General features: G+C 35.3%; 2 protein-coding genes across 5 annotated transcripts in view; both read left to right on the forward strand.

The window, feature by feature from the left end:
• Window positions 1-17,791, forward strand: part of PIK3CB (phosphatidylinositol-4,5-bisphosphate 3-kinase catalytic subunit beta) — a 183,372-nt gene that overhangs the window by 117,463 nt on the left and 48,118 nt on the right. For all 3 annotated transcript variants that reach the window (XM_069063883.1, XM_069063881.1, XM_069063882.1), the window contains 6 exons: window positions 3,645-3,868; window positions 6,068-6,247; window positions 8,772-8,942; window positions 11,066-11,143; window positions 15,213-15,461; window positions 16,288-16,384. In XM_069063883.1, the coding sequence (XP_068919984.1) occupies window positions 3,645-3,868; window positions 6,068-6,247; window positions 8,772-8,942; window positions 11,066-11,143; window positions 15,213-15,461; window positions 16,288-16,384 (999 nt within the window). The remainder of the gene's footprint in view (window positions 1-3,644; window positions 3,869-6,067; window positions 6,248-8,771; window positions 8,943-11,065; window positions 11,144-15,212; window positions 15,462-16,287; window positions 16,385-17,791) is intronic.
• CEP70 (centrosomal protein 70) overlaps window positions 1-17,791 on the forward strand; it is a 261,992-nt gene that overhangs the window by 62,208 nt on the left and 181,993 nt on the right. The window lies entirely within an intron of this gene.

A 17,791-nucleotide genomic window follows, 5' to 3' on the forward strand; every position in this document is an offset into this window, starting at 1 on the left:
GGAATATCTTATTCCAAGCCCTTCAGTCCTTTAATGTAGAAGCTTCTAGGTCTTGTGTTATCTTGATTGTGTTTCCACAATACTCAAATTGTTTCTTCCTGACTGCTTGCAGTATTTTCTCCTTGACCTGGGAGCTCTGGAATTTGGCTATAATTTTCCTAGGAGTTCTCTTTTGGGGATCTTTTTCAAGAGGCGATTGGTGAGTTCTTTCCATTTCTATTTTGCCCTCTGCTTCTAGAATATCAGGGCAATTTTGCTTGATAATTTCTTGAAAGATAGTGTCTAGGCTCTTTTTTTGATCATGTTTTTCAGGTAGTCCAATAATTTTAAAATTATCTCTCTTGGATCTATTTTCTGGGTCAGTGGTTTTTCCAGTGAAATATTTCACAGCCTTTTATTTTTTAATTTGTTTGGATCTGTTTTATTATAGTATATTGATTTTTCATAAATTCACTAGCTTCCAATTGCTCCAATCTAATTTTGAAGGAATTTTTCTCTTCAGTGAATTTTTGAAATTCCTTTTCCATATGGCAAATTTGGCTTTTTAGGGCATTCTCCTCATTGGCTTTTTGGGCCTTTTTTGCCATTTGAGTTAGTCTGTTTTTTAAGGTGTTATTCAGTATTTTTTTGGGTCTCCTTTAGCAGGCCGTTGACTTGCTTTTCATGATTTTTTTGCATCATTCTCATTTCTCTTCCCAATTTTTACTCCACTTCTCTTACTTGATTTTCAAAATCCTTGAGCTCTTCCATGGCCTGTAATCAGTTCATATTTTCCTTGGAAGCTTTTGATGTAGGAGCTCTGACTTCATTGTCTTCCTCCCATTCCATGCTTTCATCCTTTTTTTCCCCAAAAAAGGATTATGTAGTTCGTCTTCTTCTGCTAGCTCATATTGCCAGCAAGTTACTTGGCTTTTGAGTTCTTTGCCACAGTAGAACTCTGCTTCCAGATGGAAAGAGCTTTGTCCCAAATCTCTGGGGTTTTTGCAGCTGCTGTAGCTATTAGGTGGGCGTCCTCTTTACAGCCCCCACAAGCTCTGCCACACTGGCCACACGCCCCAGGACCACCACCTAAGACCCCAATGTAGATCCAGGCAGGTTAAAGGAAGAGCGATTACCCTCTGAATGGTTGCTTGGTCCCCCTACAATCTGCAGGCCAGATTGGAAACATCCACGCCACATCCATGGCAAACAGTGAGCCTCTGCCACTTCTTGTCCCCGGGGCAGGGGCCAGACCATGCTCTTCAGTCCCTCCCTGTTCCACCAGAGTTCCACACTGACCTTTCACTTTGTATTTGGCATTTATGGGTTAAGTCTGGAAGCCACCACAGCTGCTGGTGATTAACTCTCCTGAAGTCTGCTCCAGCTGCTGCCCTGGGGCCCAAACCACAGCTCATGGGGGACTGTGCTCAGCTCCCAGCACGTTGCAATAGACCTTTCCTGTCAGCCTTCCAGGCTCCCTTCAGCAGAAGATTTGTTTCTGTCTCTTTGTGGGTTCTGTAGCCCTAATATTTGTTTAGAGTCATTTTTTTTTTACATGTATTGGAAGGGATTGGAGCAGGAGCTCACACCAAGTTTGTATTGCTACTTCACCATCTTGGCTCCCCTGGGCCTCCACTTTTAATCTCTCAAATGACTAGATTAGACTAAATATTCTCAGACAACCCTTCCACCTCTCAATTTCATGATCTTATTTAAATCAGTTATTAATAAAATATTTATTAAATGCATACTGTGTGCTAGGTACTGAGAATAAAAATAGAATGAATGAAACACGGCCCTGTTTTCAGATATCTCAGATGCAGAGACTCAGGCACACATTCTGGTGTTTTATCTCAGTTTGTGACTGATGATTATTTGGGCAATTATATAGAAAGAAAAATACAGTTTATTTCTAATATTCTTTCAGAAAGATAATCTGTTTATTTGGCAATTTGCATTTCTTATTGAAAAAAATTTCTTTGTTATTGAATTTCTTATGTTAATGTAGAGGGCCTCCTCACAGTCAAATTTTGTTTCACTGACCAAATGCAAATTTTAATATTCAGTTCACTATATTTATTGATATTTCCTGAACTGTTTTATTAGAATGATCACAGAGTTATGAGAAACTATAGTGTATTTTGAAGCAGGAATGGTTCCTAATTAAATATAGAAAAGTAGAATATTTTACTCAAATGTGTGTTTAATATTTTCAGTATATAAACAAGGCTGCTGCTGTTTGAAACTCCAGTATACATGCAAATTACTTGAAACACTTTCAGGGCCTAACATATTATTGATAGAAACTTCCATGTTGATGACTAAAGGTTGTTATTTAATCAGTAGAGATAAACAATTTTCTCTCTTTTTTTTTTTTTTAAGCAATTTGGGTTAAGTAACTTGCTCAAGGTTACATGGCCAGTTATTTTGTGCAGGTGCAAGTATCTGAGGCCAGAATCGATCCCGGGTCTTCCGACACCGGGGCTGGTGCTCTTACTCACTGCACCACCTGGCTGCCCTGAGATACACAATTTTCAATAAATGCATGTTAACATCTCATTATCTAGAAATAGGTATTGAAATAACATTTCTTCTCCTTTTTTTTTGTTATTGTCTTACCATTTTAATTGTTCAACACATGATTGATAATTAATGTTCATCTATTTGGTAATATTTTCATTTATTAAAACTAAAATGAAGCAACACCATAAAATCTTCTTTGCATATTCCAAAGATCTTTGTTAAGATAATTAGTATAGTATATATTTAACCTTACTTTAAATAACAGGTGAAATCCTAGCCTTTCTATGGCTTTTATCAGAGTCAGAGTTCATTAATTGACAATTGATTGAGACCTAATATGTGTTAAGAACACAATGCTGGATTGTATGAGAGGCTACAAAGAAAACTTTAACATTTTGGTTACTGCTTTCAGAGTACTTATACTCTACTTAGACAATATTACATTTTTTTTTTTCCAATTGCCTTATTAACTTCTGATTTACAGCATTCATTTCTGCCATATTTTGAGTTTCAAATTTTCTCCCCGTTTTTCCCCTACCCACCTCCCCAAAATAGCAGTCCCACAGTATATCCCCTCCAATCTGCTCTCTCTCATATTTTCTCCCATACCCCTTTGGACTTTTCCAATGGATAACATTTCTTCTTAAGAGTTTATTTTTGTGTTGTAGATCTTTAATGTTGGGTTATACAAGTCTGTTCTTGACTAAAGTTTAAAATTATCTTTTAGCCATGTGAAATTTAACATTTTTAGTATATGTTATTGATATCTGTCAAAATAGATGTTTGTTTTTCCTCCCTGGCTTTGTATATACTTTTTTTTTTTTTGCCTTTTTGTAGGGCAATTGGGGTTAAGTTACTTGCCCAAGGTTACATGGCTAGTTTGTGTGTGCGTGGGCATGGGTGTGGTGGTGGTGGTGGGGTGTGGTGTTAAGTATCTAAGGCTGGAACTGAACTCAGGTCCTCCTGATTCCAGGGCTGGCACTTTACTCACTGCACCACCTAGCTGCCCCTGTATATACTTTTTTGAGATAATCATACATCCACATTAACTTTCATGTGTGTATTTGTCTTCCTCTTGTACAATATAGTTCTTTTTACTTGATTGACTAGTTAAGTGATCATCCTATTTTTAATTTATTTAGGTCTCCATGAGTTTGATGCCCTGGAAGATCCCGAGGTGAATGAGTTCCGAAGTAAAATGCGACAGTTCAGTGAAGAAAAGATACAGTCCCTTGTGGGATTGTCTTGGATGGATTGGTTAAAGCACACTTACCCACCAGAACAAGAGCCTTCTATTCCTGAAAACTTGGAAGATAAACTTTATGGTGGAAATCTTGTGGTGGCTGTCCATTTTGAAAATTGCCAGGTGAGTTTATATGATTCTAATGCAACTTTTAGCATTTTCACTTGGGATTACGGTATTAACCTTGTAGATTACTGATAGCCCATTCATTGAATTCTCAGCATTGAAGTCAAATGGATGTTATATTCCCTAATGACCTAGAAATGAAGAAAATATAATTTGAGACCATTTGCAAACTGGGCTACTTTTAGCTTGTGATTTAATTATTATTGTTGAATATATTTTCCCATTAAAATCCATATTTTTTATACAAACATTTGCCTGGGGGGGTATTCCTATTGTTTTTGGCTTTGTTCTTTTGGGGGAAGGGGTTGGTTTTTTGTTTTTTTGCTTTTTGAAGGGCAGTTGGGGTTAAGTGACTTCCCAAGGTCACACGTCTAGTTTTTGGGTTAAAGTGTCTGAGACTGGATTTGACTCAGGTCCTCCTGACTCCAGGGGTGGTGTTCTAATCACTTGGCCAGCCACCCCATTCCTATTGTTTTTGAACAATGGAGGGAATGTAATACACAAAAAGTGTAGAAGATAATGCAAAGTCTAGCAGTGCTCTCCACTCCCTCCTCACTTCACTAAACTAAACTTTGCCATTTTACTCATTCCATGGTGCTCAGTGCTTAAAATTCATTACTTCCTGTCAGATGATTTTTACCAGTGATGCCAGACATATAAATGCAAGAGAACTACATATACTTCATGAAAATTTGCTATATATAAATAAATGCTATATATATAAATTTGCATTTTCAAGAATTAATTGCATTATAAAAGTAGAGACAAGTCTTTACTTTGAAAATTGGATAATACAAATTAATAAATGTAAATAAAATTGGAAGAGTAGAGATTAACCAGTGAAGGCAAGTTTTACTCCCTTTCTTGTGGCAGTAATTTAGTGGCATCCTAATTGAGTTATCTTGCTCTCCCTCCACTCAACCCCCCTGTTCCAGTTGATATCACAGTTGAGAAAATTTGAAATGGGCCTTTGAGAAATGATTTTCAAGTTGGTAGAAAAACAAATTCAGCAGTTCCTGTTTTACAGTAAACCAGTGATTATATTGCTGAAGTAAAAGTAAAACCAGTTGTGGTAATGTTTAGACCAGAAGGAAAACAAGTCTTTCAAATTTTAGTTTCTGGAGCCTAAAAATTGTCTTAAATCATACTTTGCTGCTCCATTTCTTCTCCTTAGCTTCCCAGATTCATCAAATGGACTTGTGCTTAAGTATTAACTTTTTCAACTGTTCTCCAATTTCTATCATTTTTCAATTTATACTGAACAGGAGGAAATTTTGATGGAAAACATAGAAACATAAGGGGGAAGTGTTTGAGTCTTTGATTTCTTTATTCTAAAAAGATACAGATGAAACCTACTCTCCTATACAGCTATTAAAAGAGGTATTTTACACACCTTATTTTTAAACTAATTTGTCTTCCTGGTTGAATAGCATTATAAAAATTTCTTTTAGTCTTAATTGGATTAGGAGCCTAAGGATCAATCTGATTCAACTTCCTAATGCAGTATAAGATATACCTCTATTGTATTGTTTATATATGGTCATCTAGGCCTTGCTAAAATATGTTTAGTTACAAGGAATTTTCAACTTCACAATACAGTGTTGGAGAATTTTAATTGTTAGCAGATTGCTTTTTAAGATACTGGTATTAGTGAAATTTATACTGAATAGTTCTGGTTCTGGCTTTTTGCAGGTTATATCTGTCTATACCATCATATATAATCCATCATGTATTTAAAGGTAGCCTTCTCTAATGTAAACATTTACAGCCTTGTCACCTGCTCTTTGTTTGACATGTTTCCAGATCTTGGCTCCTTGGCTCCTGATTTTTGTTCTATTTATAATGTTGTACCTAGAACTGAAATATTAGTGTATATATGATTCTTCCAGTAGAGAGTGTAGTGGGACTGTTGCTTCCCTAGATCTAGACACTATGCATGTAAATTTACCATGAATTGGAAGTAATTTTTTTTTTTACTCTAGTTGGGAAGTGCTATATTAGAGTTGATTGATATTTTTCTACTGAAAGTAGAGAAGCAAATAATGGCTAAACTCTGACATTCTTTTGTGGCAGCTTAATGCAGCAAAATAATTGAAATCTCAGGGTACTTAATTTTGAATGATATTGTGGCCAAAAAAAATTTCAACATAAGTACAGTATTTTATTATTTAATAACTTGCTTTCTCTTTTTAAAAGGATGTATTTAGTTTCCAAGTATCTCCTAATATGAATCCTGTCAAGCTAAATGAGTTGGCAATCCGAAAACGGTTGACTGTCCATGGAAAGGAAGATGAAGTTGATCCCTATGACTATGTACTACAAGTCAGTGGGAGACTAGAATATGTGTTTGGTGATCACCCATTAATTCAGTTCCAGGTATGTGAATTGTTATAATTTAAAATCAGATAGTAAACAGTTTAAAACTTATTATTTTCAAAAATACAAACTTAATAATAAATGAAATGAGCATTTATATATCCATTATAGAACATAGTAAGAGTATATTATATGAAACTTCAGGACTTTTAATGTGCTTCTTTTTGTTGTTGTTCTTTTGAAGTCAGGATTGAGTGACTTGACCAAGTATATCAGCAAGGCAATATTCACAATGCCTACGGCAATCGTAAATATGCTGATGTAGTTGTTAATCACAAAATATATCAGGCTTTCTATATGGGGGAATAAGCTAGAACATTTATTAAAATACCAAAAGACTGAGGCCCAAAACCAGAAAGTCAAAGCCATCAGAGTAGTTATGACATTGGCACAGGTAGATAAAGTAGAAAGCACCCACATTCTCAAGCCTTTAAAACAGAACAGGCTACCTCAGGCAAAGGTCCTCCTCTCCCCACTCACAGCAACCACCCAGAGTCCAGGAAGTGTGCTCCCAGCAGCTCTGGCCCCTGGCAGTCCTCAGCAGGAGTCCTTAGCAGAAATTCTGGCTGACTCAAAAAGGGCTTCGCGCTTCCACTGCCGCTGCCTCTGCTGCTGCTGCCGCCGTCGCCGCCACTGCTAGCCACCGCAGGAACTCTAGCTTGGCTTCCGCTTCCTCTTGCCCCACCCCTTCCTGCTATGTCAGCAAGTCCAATGGGGCATGGAAGATCTTTAAATCCCATAACCCTTACACCAGGGTCACATAACTAATAAGTTTCTGAGGCCAAATTTGAACTCAGGTTCTCTTGATTCCATGGCTGGTGCTCTATGCACTTCACCACCTAGCTGCCACTTTCCTTTTAAATATATAACAAATCCCAACATGTAACTTTCAAGTATGTTCTACTTCTCTATTGGTCTTTCTGTTGTCTTTTGTGCATGTCTTTAAAGAGATGCTTTAATTACCTCCTCTTCTTCCCTTTCCCTCTTCACCTTTTACCCTATTCTTGCTACCATCACTCATAGAAGAATAAATCTCTTGGAACAGATATTTATAGTTGAGCAAATTAAATTACTACATTGAACTGGTCAAAAAATGTATGTCTTAGTCTGCATATATTTTGTCTATCATTTCTGTCTTAATAACTGTATATTATGAGTCTTCATTAGTCCTCCAGAGTTGTAGTTGGTCCTTACATTGATCAGAGTTCTTAAATTTTGATAATACAAGGCCCAGAGTACGATGAAATATTATTTTTCTAAATAGTTTCGTTTTTGCATATATTTTTTTAATGCCACTCAGTTAAAAAAGTAAGACTATCTCTTTATACCATTTTGTTAGGGTGTGCATATGTATCATGAACAATGTAGATTTTCTGATTAACATTTATTCTTATCAACATAGTACAACTTTTGCTTATGATATTTTAATCTAAAAGGGGTAGAATTATGCTGGCATTTTTGTTTTGGTGTGTTAATCTTCAGTACCCTTAATTAGTATTTCTGATTTTATTGCCCACTCTTTGGACTTTGGTAAAGCAGCAGACTTAATGCAACAGGGGACACAAAAGTATTAGTCTTAGTTTTGGTTCTCTAGGAGGTTATAGTCTGGTTACTACATTTCAGTCATTTCTGATTCTCTTATTAAAAGTTTCACTTTTACATTTATAATACGGTACAGTCAGCCAGGAAAAACTAAAATAATTTGCTTAAGAGTGAATTTTAATGAAAGATCCCATGTACTTAGGTAATAACAATCAAGCATCCTATCATTTGTTGTTTCTACTTCTGGTCCATCTTCTGTCAGAATGCTTTTCATTTTTCCCAACAGATTTTATGAAATAGGAAATTCTTTCCTAAGCAATTTATATTTTCAAATTATCAAAGTGGAGAGAGAAGATATTTTATAGAACACAATAAAATAGTAACAATATCTCTTTGGGGAAATAAAAGGTCTAGAATGTCAAGGCAAATAATGAAAGAAGGGCAAAATAGCATTACCAAAACTCAAATTGCAAGTATAATTCAACAGTCATAAAAATCATTCAGTTTTGGTTAAAAAATAGAAAGATATATTACTAGAATAGCTAAAGAAGAATCAGAAACAATAGAATTGAACTCAGTGTATGATAAACCAGAAAAAAAATTCAGGTAAGCTAATCTAAAGTAAAAGTTTTCTTTAACTAATCTTGGAAAAATTCCATGTCATAAATGTATTCTTACTGTTTCTTGCATATTCTTTTGTCTTAATCATTGTCATTTTTAATGATATGATTGAATCACTTTAAATTTCAATTGATATTCAAAGGAAGAAAGTCATTAAAATTTTTCATCATATTGTACTCGTGTGAATGTAATCATTCTCAATTAGATTTTTTTTAAAGTATGCTATATTAACTCACATTTCAGATTCCACTTATCTGACTAACTTAATTTCCTTTTTGATTTAAAATTTTTGTGGAAGCACTATGTTGAAAGGATAGTATAAATTTTTACTTTGTAATAATTGTCTTCTCTGTTATTTCAGTATATCCGGAAGTGTGTCATGAATAGAACTCTTCCCAAACTTACTCTTGTTGAATGTTGCAATATCAAGAAGATGTGTGAACAGGAAATGATTGCCATAGAAGCTGCCATAAATAGAAATTCATCCAACCTTCCTCTTCCACTGCCACCAAAAAAAACACGATTAATTTCTGTGAGTTTAGCTCTTCATTCTTAGGTGACCCTAAAGAGTGTGTGACCTTTCAGCTTGTGCATTTCAATCCTTGGCGTTTTCCTTCCCCATTTCTCCTCTTTATACACTGAGTCAAAAGACTGTCACTTACTAATAATTTTTCTTTCTAAATTCTTACCTTTCAAGAAAATATATTTTAATTTTCCTCCTATCTATTATTTTAAACTGTTAAAAGCTGAATTTCAGTTACAGTTTACTTCTGTGTTTTTGGTTTTACTATTATGTTTGGTTCTATGTTTACATTTTTTAAAGGAAAAATAGTTATGTCAGATAGTCTAAGATTAAGTTTGACAATATGGAGTTCAAGTCAACTGATGGAAGAGTTACATTGAATTCTTAGTGCGAGTCACAGCAGTTGACATCTTATTTGTTAAGATGTTTGTAGTGCTGTTGTTTTCGGCTTTTGGCCTAGAAGTGGTAGGCTCCTTTCAAATATTTTTTAACCTGTCCATGGCTATGAAATATTTCTCTTTTGAATATATGAAACCTGCTCATGATATCATGTTTTCAGAAGCTCTTATGTAAATTACATTTGTATTACTCTGAAGAACAAAAGGAAATATTGTTCAGTCATATTTGCGCCTTTCTTTAACCAAATGTTTATACAGTCTATATTTTAAGAGCACAGAAGTTCAGAATCCTTGCACTAAATTCCAACTACTAGAATGAAAAACTGCCGGTAAGATAGTATTACTTTATACCCTAGCATGTCTCATTCTCCTTGGAGTAACAGGTTGGTCTTCTCTTAGTTTTCAGCTCTCCAACCTGGACATTTCATAAGTGCTTTTACACACACACACACACACACACACACACACACACACACACGCAAACAAACATACACACAGAGTGTGTATTTTTATGTTGCTGTATTTTTCTTAAATATCAATGTAATTTATGTTGAATACTGCCCTATCAATATTCATCATCTGATAAGAATATTCCATACTCAATGCAAAATATTTTATTTTGTCACTTTGAAAAAGGCTGGCACCATTTAAAAATTGTTATCTTTTGTTTTTATATCCCCTTAATTTCTGGATTTAGCTCTCCCTACTCTTTTACTCAGAAAGTCACAGCTTAGAATAATAATAATAAAAAGGTAAGAGAAAAAAAGCAATTCAGCAAAAGTAATCAACACAACAATAGGATCTAAAAGTTTAAGAATTGTTCCAGGTAAATATCCCTCAGCCACCCTTCTTCAAAGTAAGCAGAGAGGTAGATTTTCTTAATCACTAGGACCAAACCTGGTCATAATTACAGAGTTGATTTTTTTGTTGTTGTTTGTTTTTTTTTTCCCTTTTCATTGTAAAAATTATGTAAATCCTTTTTCCTAATTCCATTTACTTTTCTTTGTATCAATTTGTAAATCTTCTGATGGCTTTCTGGATTTCACATATTTGTTTTTTATAGTACTGATGCCTCATTATAATTTGTATAACACAGTTTGTTTACTCATTCCCAGTCAGTGGGCACCAACTTTCTAATTCTCTGATACTACAATAGTGATGCTATAAATAATGGGACTTCTCCTTCTGTCTTTCACCTCCTTGGAATATAAGTCTCAGTCAACGGTTATGTATATCATCGTTGTTGTTATTGTTATAATTTCCACATTGTTTTTCAAAATGTTTGGACTAATAATTCACAGTTCCTTCAAAAATGTGTGAGTATGTCTTTCTTTCCACAGCCCTGCAATATTGACTGTTTCTATGTTTCGTCCTTTCTGCCATCTTGATAGATGTTTGATACCAAGAGCTTTTTTGATTTCATTTCCCTTATTAGTGATTTGCAGCTACCTTCCATATGGTTGTTAATTGTTTGTAATTCTTCTTTTCAGAACTGTTTGTTCATATCCTTTAAATACTTATGCAGTAGCTCTTGGTTTTTGCTTATTTTTCATAGTTTACTATATCTTGTACTTCTGACCTTTTTCAGATATTTCATGGAATTTTTTTTGTTTTTGTTTTTTTTTCCAAATTATCAGCTTACTTTCCGTCTTACCCTAGTTGCATTGATTTGCTTTGTGCACAGTCTTTTCAATTTAATGAAACTATCGTTATCCTAATTTTCTTCTTTTGTAGAATGTTTGGGAGAATACCCAGCCTTTCCAAGTTATATTGGTTAAGGGAACTAAACTGAACACAGAAGAAACTGTCAAAGTAAGTGTTATCTAACATTGGAATTGACCTATCACTTAATGGGTCATTTAAATAACTTATCTAGCATCTGTTAAATTTTGTCATGTGTTTAGCATTTGCCCAACTTATGTACGGTTAAGTGGTAAAATGTTTTCTTTAAAAACAGTCATTTTTCAAGGATTAGGTAAAATCAGATTTAATCCATTGAATAGATTTAACACTTACCCAATTTATAAAGATTGATTTCAGTGAGGATCATATTCTATACACATTAAAGACCAAGAAACTGGATCACATGCACATATGAAGCAAGCTAAACTCTTATTATCCACCTACCCCTACAACCTCAGATCACACTATTTCATTTTTTTTTAAACATGCTGAACATAGAAAATATAACGCCATTTCCTGGAAGAAAAAAGATGACAGCATCACAGACCAGAAGCTGTTAACACGTGGGAATTTATTGTGCAATTCTACACAATTTCATAAAAACCTTACAAGGCATTTTATCTCTGAAAGTATTAAGTATGCATTTTCCCTTATTTTGTTTGGCAGATAATTGAATAATGCAATAAAGCAAGAAAGCCATTCAGTTAGTCCATGATATTTCTGGCATGATCATATACTTAGGAGCACTTGCCAAAAACAGACAGTTCTTGACATTATTCCTTGATATAAAGGTCTTGTGACAGTTAAAATGCCACGGATTTCTCCCATATTCTAATGTAAAATTGTGATTCCATTAGTACATAGGCAGAATGCCCTTTGGGTGATATTTCATTTCTAAAAGTAACTAAATTTCTGTTTTTAGTTTATGTATATATAGCAACTTTCCAAGAAATAACCAAATTATTCTCCCCTTACCACAAAGCATATTCACTAAAAACAATTAGCTAATAACATGATTGTGACTAATTAACCATTTCACTTTCCAAATTTTATTTTATTTTTATTTTTAGTTTATCATTTGGTAATAGAAAGCAAGGTGTGTGGTTTAGCCTTGCTAATGTGGTAGCGATGTTATCTTTTTGTAGTTGGCATAATTTTTTCGCCTTTAGTATTGTCATAGTTATTTGTATATGTTATTTAGCTGATTGTGCCTTTTTTACTTAGCTTCACTTCAGACTAGTCTTCTTATATTTGTCTGAATCATATAAATCATTTGTTATGCAGTAGAAATATTCTGTTATTCTGTAGCCATTCTTGTAATCACTGAGCATATGTGACTTTTTATCACATCTATTGCTTTTATGAATAATTTTGCACATGGAGATCCTTTCCCATTAACAATCACCTCTTTGAAAAAATATTTTCACTAACAGAATTGCTATTGAAAAGAGTGAAAATTTAGTCACTTGTACAATTTCAAATTGAATAATTGAATTTCAAAGGGAGAACTACAAACTTGTAAAGGATGAAAGTGGTGATCCATTCCCAGGGGTATGAAATGAACTAACTTTTAGACTAGTTCTGAAAGTTCATACCAAGGTGGCAGGTGATGAGGCTCCCCCAAAAGATGCCCTTCACAATGTAAAGTGGCTCAGTTTTGCCTCCTTGAGTCCTTGAAAGCAAAGCACACCTCAGCAGCTTAGGTACCCTGAGGCTTGGCTTTGGAGGTGGTTTGCTCTTTTATAAATTGCCTCTCCAGCATCCCTTACAATTCGTTATCCGTCCTCCATGTGAAGACTTCCAGATGAGAAAAATCCCACTACTTATAAAGGCATCGCTTTCAAATTTTGGGTAACTCTGATAAGGCTTTACTCTTTAGTGAACTTAAAGCTGTTTCCCTTCAACTTTTATCCTTTACTTCTGTTTCTCTCCTGTCTCATTCCCCTTCCATATGTCAACCAATCAGACAATAAAAATTTGTTAAATGTTTTTTATTAATTAAGTATGAGCCAGGTACTGTAGCAGTTAAGGTGCAGAATGGAATGAGTGTTTGACTTGGAAGTAGGAAAACCTGAGCTCAGATCCTTCCTTAGATACTCATTAGCTGTGTGGCCCTTGCCAAGTTGCTTATCATTTCTTTTTTTTTTTTTTTTTCCTCTTTTTTGCCTTTTGAAGGGGGGAAGGTAGGGCAATTGAGGTTAAGTAATTTGCCCGAGGTCACACTGCTAGTTTTGTATTAAGTGTCTGAGGCTGGATTTGAACTCTGGTCCTCCTGACTCCTGGGCCGGTGCTCTATTTACTGCACCACCTAGCCACCCCTTGCTTATCATTTCTGATCTTCAGTTTTCTCGTCTATAAAATGAGGAGATTGGACTCAGTGGCCTCTGGAGGCCTTTCCCACTGTGAATCTATGGCCATGATTCTATCATAAGCTCAGAGCATACAAAGAAAAACCTAAACCACCTCCACCCTCAAGGATCTTACGTTCTAAAAGAGGAGGCAACATAGATAAATCATAACATAGGCAATAGATAAATGGAAAAGATGGCACTTAAAGGAAGCCAGAGATTATAAAAGTTGGAAGTTGGGAGCAAGTACATTTCATGCATCAAAATGGAGTATATGGCTAGAAAATAGAATGTGTTGAGGGGAATTTAATGTAAGAATATTAAAAGGTAGGAATGTGTTGGATTTTGAAGAACATTATCTGATCCTTAAGATTACAGGAAACCAATTGAGTTTGAATGAGGAGTGAAAGGGCTATTCTTGACATTAAGAAAATCACTTTGGCAATTCTTTGAGTGTGGATTCAAGTGGTAAGGGAATTGAGGCAGGAAGGCAAATTAGAAAGTTTTTATAGTAATCCAGGCAAGAGTTATGAGGGGCCAGATGAGGATACGGTATCTTTGTGAGTGAAAAAAATAAAAGATGGGAGAGATGCATGAGAGAAAGAAATTACAAGATTTGGCTACTGATTAAATATATGGAGTAATCAAGAAAAGGAAAAGGGAAAAGAAAATGCCAATGAGGTTGTAAAAGCTGAGTGACTAGAAGGATGGTTATACAGTTAACTCTGATAGTGAAGTTCAGAAGAGAGGATTTGAGGGAAAAAATGACATCTAGTGGCGGCTAGGTGGCACAGTGAATGGAGCACCAGCCCTGGAGTCAGAAGGACCTGAGTTCAAATCCGGCCTCAGACGCTTACCACTTACTAGCTGTGTGACCTTGGGCAAGTCACTTAACCTCAAAAAGCCTTCCCCCTCCAAAAAGCAAAAAAAAAAAAAAAAAAAAGACTTCTTTTGGACATGTTGAGTTTGAGATGTCAGTGTGTCATCTAGTTCAAAATGTCCAGGAGGTAGTTAATAATGCAAAACTTCATATGAAGGTGGAGGTCTATAGAGGTGGTGATTAAACCCGTGGGAGCTAACGAAATCACCAAAAGAGAGAGCATAAATTGAAAAGAAAAAGTGGCTCAGGATAGATTCTTGGGACTGATTTCCACTGGCTTCTATTGCCTCAAGGATCAAACATAAAATTCCCTTCTTAAACTTTTTACACCCCTTCTGCTTGCATGTACTCTGCAGTCCAGTGACACTGGTTTCCCTGCTGTTCCTCCTACTAGACACTTCATATTCTGACTCTGGGCATTTTCACTGACTAACCCCTATGCCTGGAACTCTGTCTCTTCATCGCTACTTCCTAGGTTCCTTCACCTTTTATCTGAAGTCCTACCTTCTGCAAGAAGCTTTCCACAATCCCACTTAATTGCTAATGCCTTCTGTTACCTCCAGTTTATCATATTATATCTTATTTCTACATACTTGTTTTCATTTTGTACCCCCCCTTAGATTGTAAACTCCTCGCGAACTAATTTTTACAAGTTTGTCTTCCAGGACAACCCTGTTTCTTTCGAGTTCTAAGCTTATGAACCCTTGTTTATATCATGGTTCAAATTTCAGTACATCTATTACATTTTACTAAGACAATTTGACCTCACCAAGACTGTTTTTCTCTTTTCCCCTTACCATGTGGTATTATCCTTTTTTCTTCCTCTGAACTGGGAGGGAAGGGGTGAGGGGCGGAGTGATCCTTTCTTAGAAACTCTAACCAAGTTTTTATTTCAACATGAAATACATTTTATTCTTAGCGTTTTCCTAATCAATACTTTTAGCACTAAGCATTTCTGTATCTCCTTCAGGTTCATGTCAGGGCTGGACTTTTTCATGGAACTGAACTTCTTTGTAAACCGGTTGTAAGCTCAGAGATATCTGGGAGAAATGACCATGTTTGGAGTGAACCACTGGAATTTGATATTAACATCTGTGATTTACCAAGAATGGCTCGGTTATGCTTTGCAGTTTATGCTGTGGATAAAGTGAAAACAAAAAAGTCAACTAAGACAATTAATCCTTCCAAATATCAGACTATCAGGAAAGCTGGAAAAGTGGTAATTTTTTTTTCTCCAATTTTAAAAAAGAGCCCAAATTTCATATTAGTTGAAATTAGAAGGGAAGTTACACATTGGTGAAAAGGGAATGATTATAGAACTCAGGTCCAAGAAAATTCATCCCAATTTATATTCTAGACCTTTTCTCCATCTCACTTTCAGAAAGAGTCCGGATATGCTATACTTTTGTTGGCCTTAAGCTTTTAATGTATTAAAGTTAAAAGAGTCCCAGTGTTAAAAGTTATCTTGAGGCATGGGGTCAACCTCTCCTCACCACCCCAAAATGAAAACCATCATCATGGTATCCTAGATCCTGAAAAGTGAAACCATTTAGAACTTAGTTATTCACCAATTTAATTTGCTGTGAATAGGTGGATCAAAATTTCCTTGGTTTTATTTTACTTTTCATTCTCGTTACTAATTTTTAACCAATTTGCAAACATTTTATTTCTTATTCATTTGGTTGTTTTCTTCCTGGTTTTTGTGAATTTTAATATTAGAAATGTTATAAAAATAATTACCATATTTTATTTTCTAAGATACCAACAATTTGAAGCCACGGTTTCTCAGCAGCAGCAGCATGGTTTATTTTCTTTTACCAAAAGATGACAATTATATTCTTACTTATTGTTCATATTTGACACATTTGTTAAGGGAAGATACTAATTAAACATTTTAAAATTTCTTATGGTTAAGTAATGCAACTTTTCCTCCTATTTGTCAGTAAAAAAAAATAGAACCCTCTTTAACTTGGTCTGATGTGGTATTTTAAAGTGTCAGGTTTATTTTTTTAGCATATTTAATGTGTTATACCTCTCTTCCATAGCACTATCCTGTAGCATGGGTAAATACTATGGTGTTTGACTTTAAAGGACAACTAAAAACTGGAGACATCATATTGCATAGCTGGTCATCATTTCCTGGTAAGAATTAAGCTCTAATTTTGAGACTTTTAGAATAATTTTGCTTTTATTGCATTGTTACTAGTTTTGCAAATATATTTCTTTATTCCGTTCAAATAAATGAACCAGCACTTCAGATCATTTTTATATACCCTGTCAATGGAAAAGTTGTTTTGTGTATTACACGAAATGTGTTTATTATTATGTTTATTTCTTCTCTAAACAATACATTTCTTTGTGATTAGAAATATATTGAGAACCTACACATTTTTTTTTTTTGAGGGACCTGGGGGATTAAATATTTCTTTGGATAAAAGAACTTTGTTGAAATTTTGGAATAAAGTAGAGTCCGTGAAGCCCATTTCCATTGGAGTGGAGGGATCAGCTATAAATATTCTTTACACATAAAATTTTTTCGATGCCTTTACTTTCTAATTTCAGTTCATTCTTGATAGAATTGTGATCCCAGGAAATGCTCTGTTTTGTACAAAGAAAACCAAATAAAAAAAAGCAGGATCAAATGCAGCATTCTGCAACCATTTCCTACCTTTCAGTGGTTCTGTGTGGAAGTGGGAGTGATAATAAGTTTTATTATCTGTTGTCTGTTGCCAAGGTTGCATAACATTTAATTATATTGGCACATAATTTTATATTTTATGCAGAATTTTTTACTAGCATTCATATTTTTTTTCACAGACTCCCTGTTCAAATTGTGTAAAACCAAGTTTAGGGCATGCTAAGTCTTTTATCGAGCATTAAGCAACTTTGTTAACTTGAAAATTCCTTGTGTATCTTATATTACCAAGATAATACAAACTTTTCTTATGAATGTATTGATGTATGCTTCTGAATTTAATATTTGTTTCGTAATTATTCACACTCATACTAAATTCACCTTTCTAAGAAAACATCAGCACCTGTTTAATGATGCACAGCTGTATCCTAGGTTTTGTTGCTGTTGTTCATTTGTTTCAGTTGTGTCTGACTCTTTATGACCCCAGTCTGGGGTTTTCTTGGCAAAGAAACTGCAGTGGTTTGTCATTTCCTTCTCCAGCTCATTTTAAGATGAGGAAACTGAGGCAAACAGGGTTAAGTAACTTGCCCAGGGTCACACAGCCAGTAAGTGTCTGAGGCTAGGTTTGAGCTCAGGAAGATGCATCTTCCTGACCCCAGGACTCTCCCCACTGTGCTGCGTCTCAGTCCTCTTTCTGATAGCATGTAGTCCCTGCTGTTGTGGAGCCCAAAGAAGTGCTCGTGGCATTGGCCTTGCAGTAGGTGGGGGGGGGGGGGGGGGGGGGGGGGAGACAGAAGGGGAGGGGCATGAGGTTAGGTTATGATGACTTTCAGTGCATGGCGTTTTTAGAGGACTAGGAGGACCATACTAGCCAGAGCAGGGCCTTGGGGAGGAGCTCCGGGTTAAAGCCCTGC

Source organism: Petaurus breviceps, unplaced genomic scaffold, assembly GCF_028583685.1.
Source record: "Petaurus breviceps papuanus isolate PSGF00001 unplaced genomic scaffold, PetGlider_PUasm1.0 90604, whole genome shotgun sequence".
Classification (NCBI taxonomy): domain Eukaryota; kingdom Metazoa; phylum Chordata; class Mammalia; order Diprotodontia; family Petauridae; genus Petaurus; species Petaurus breviceps.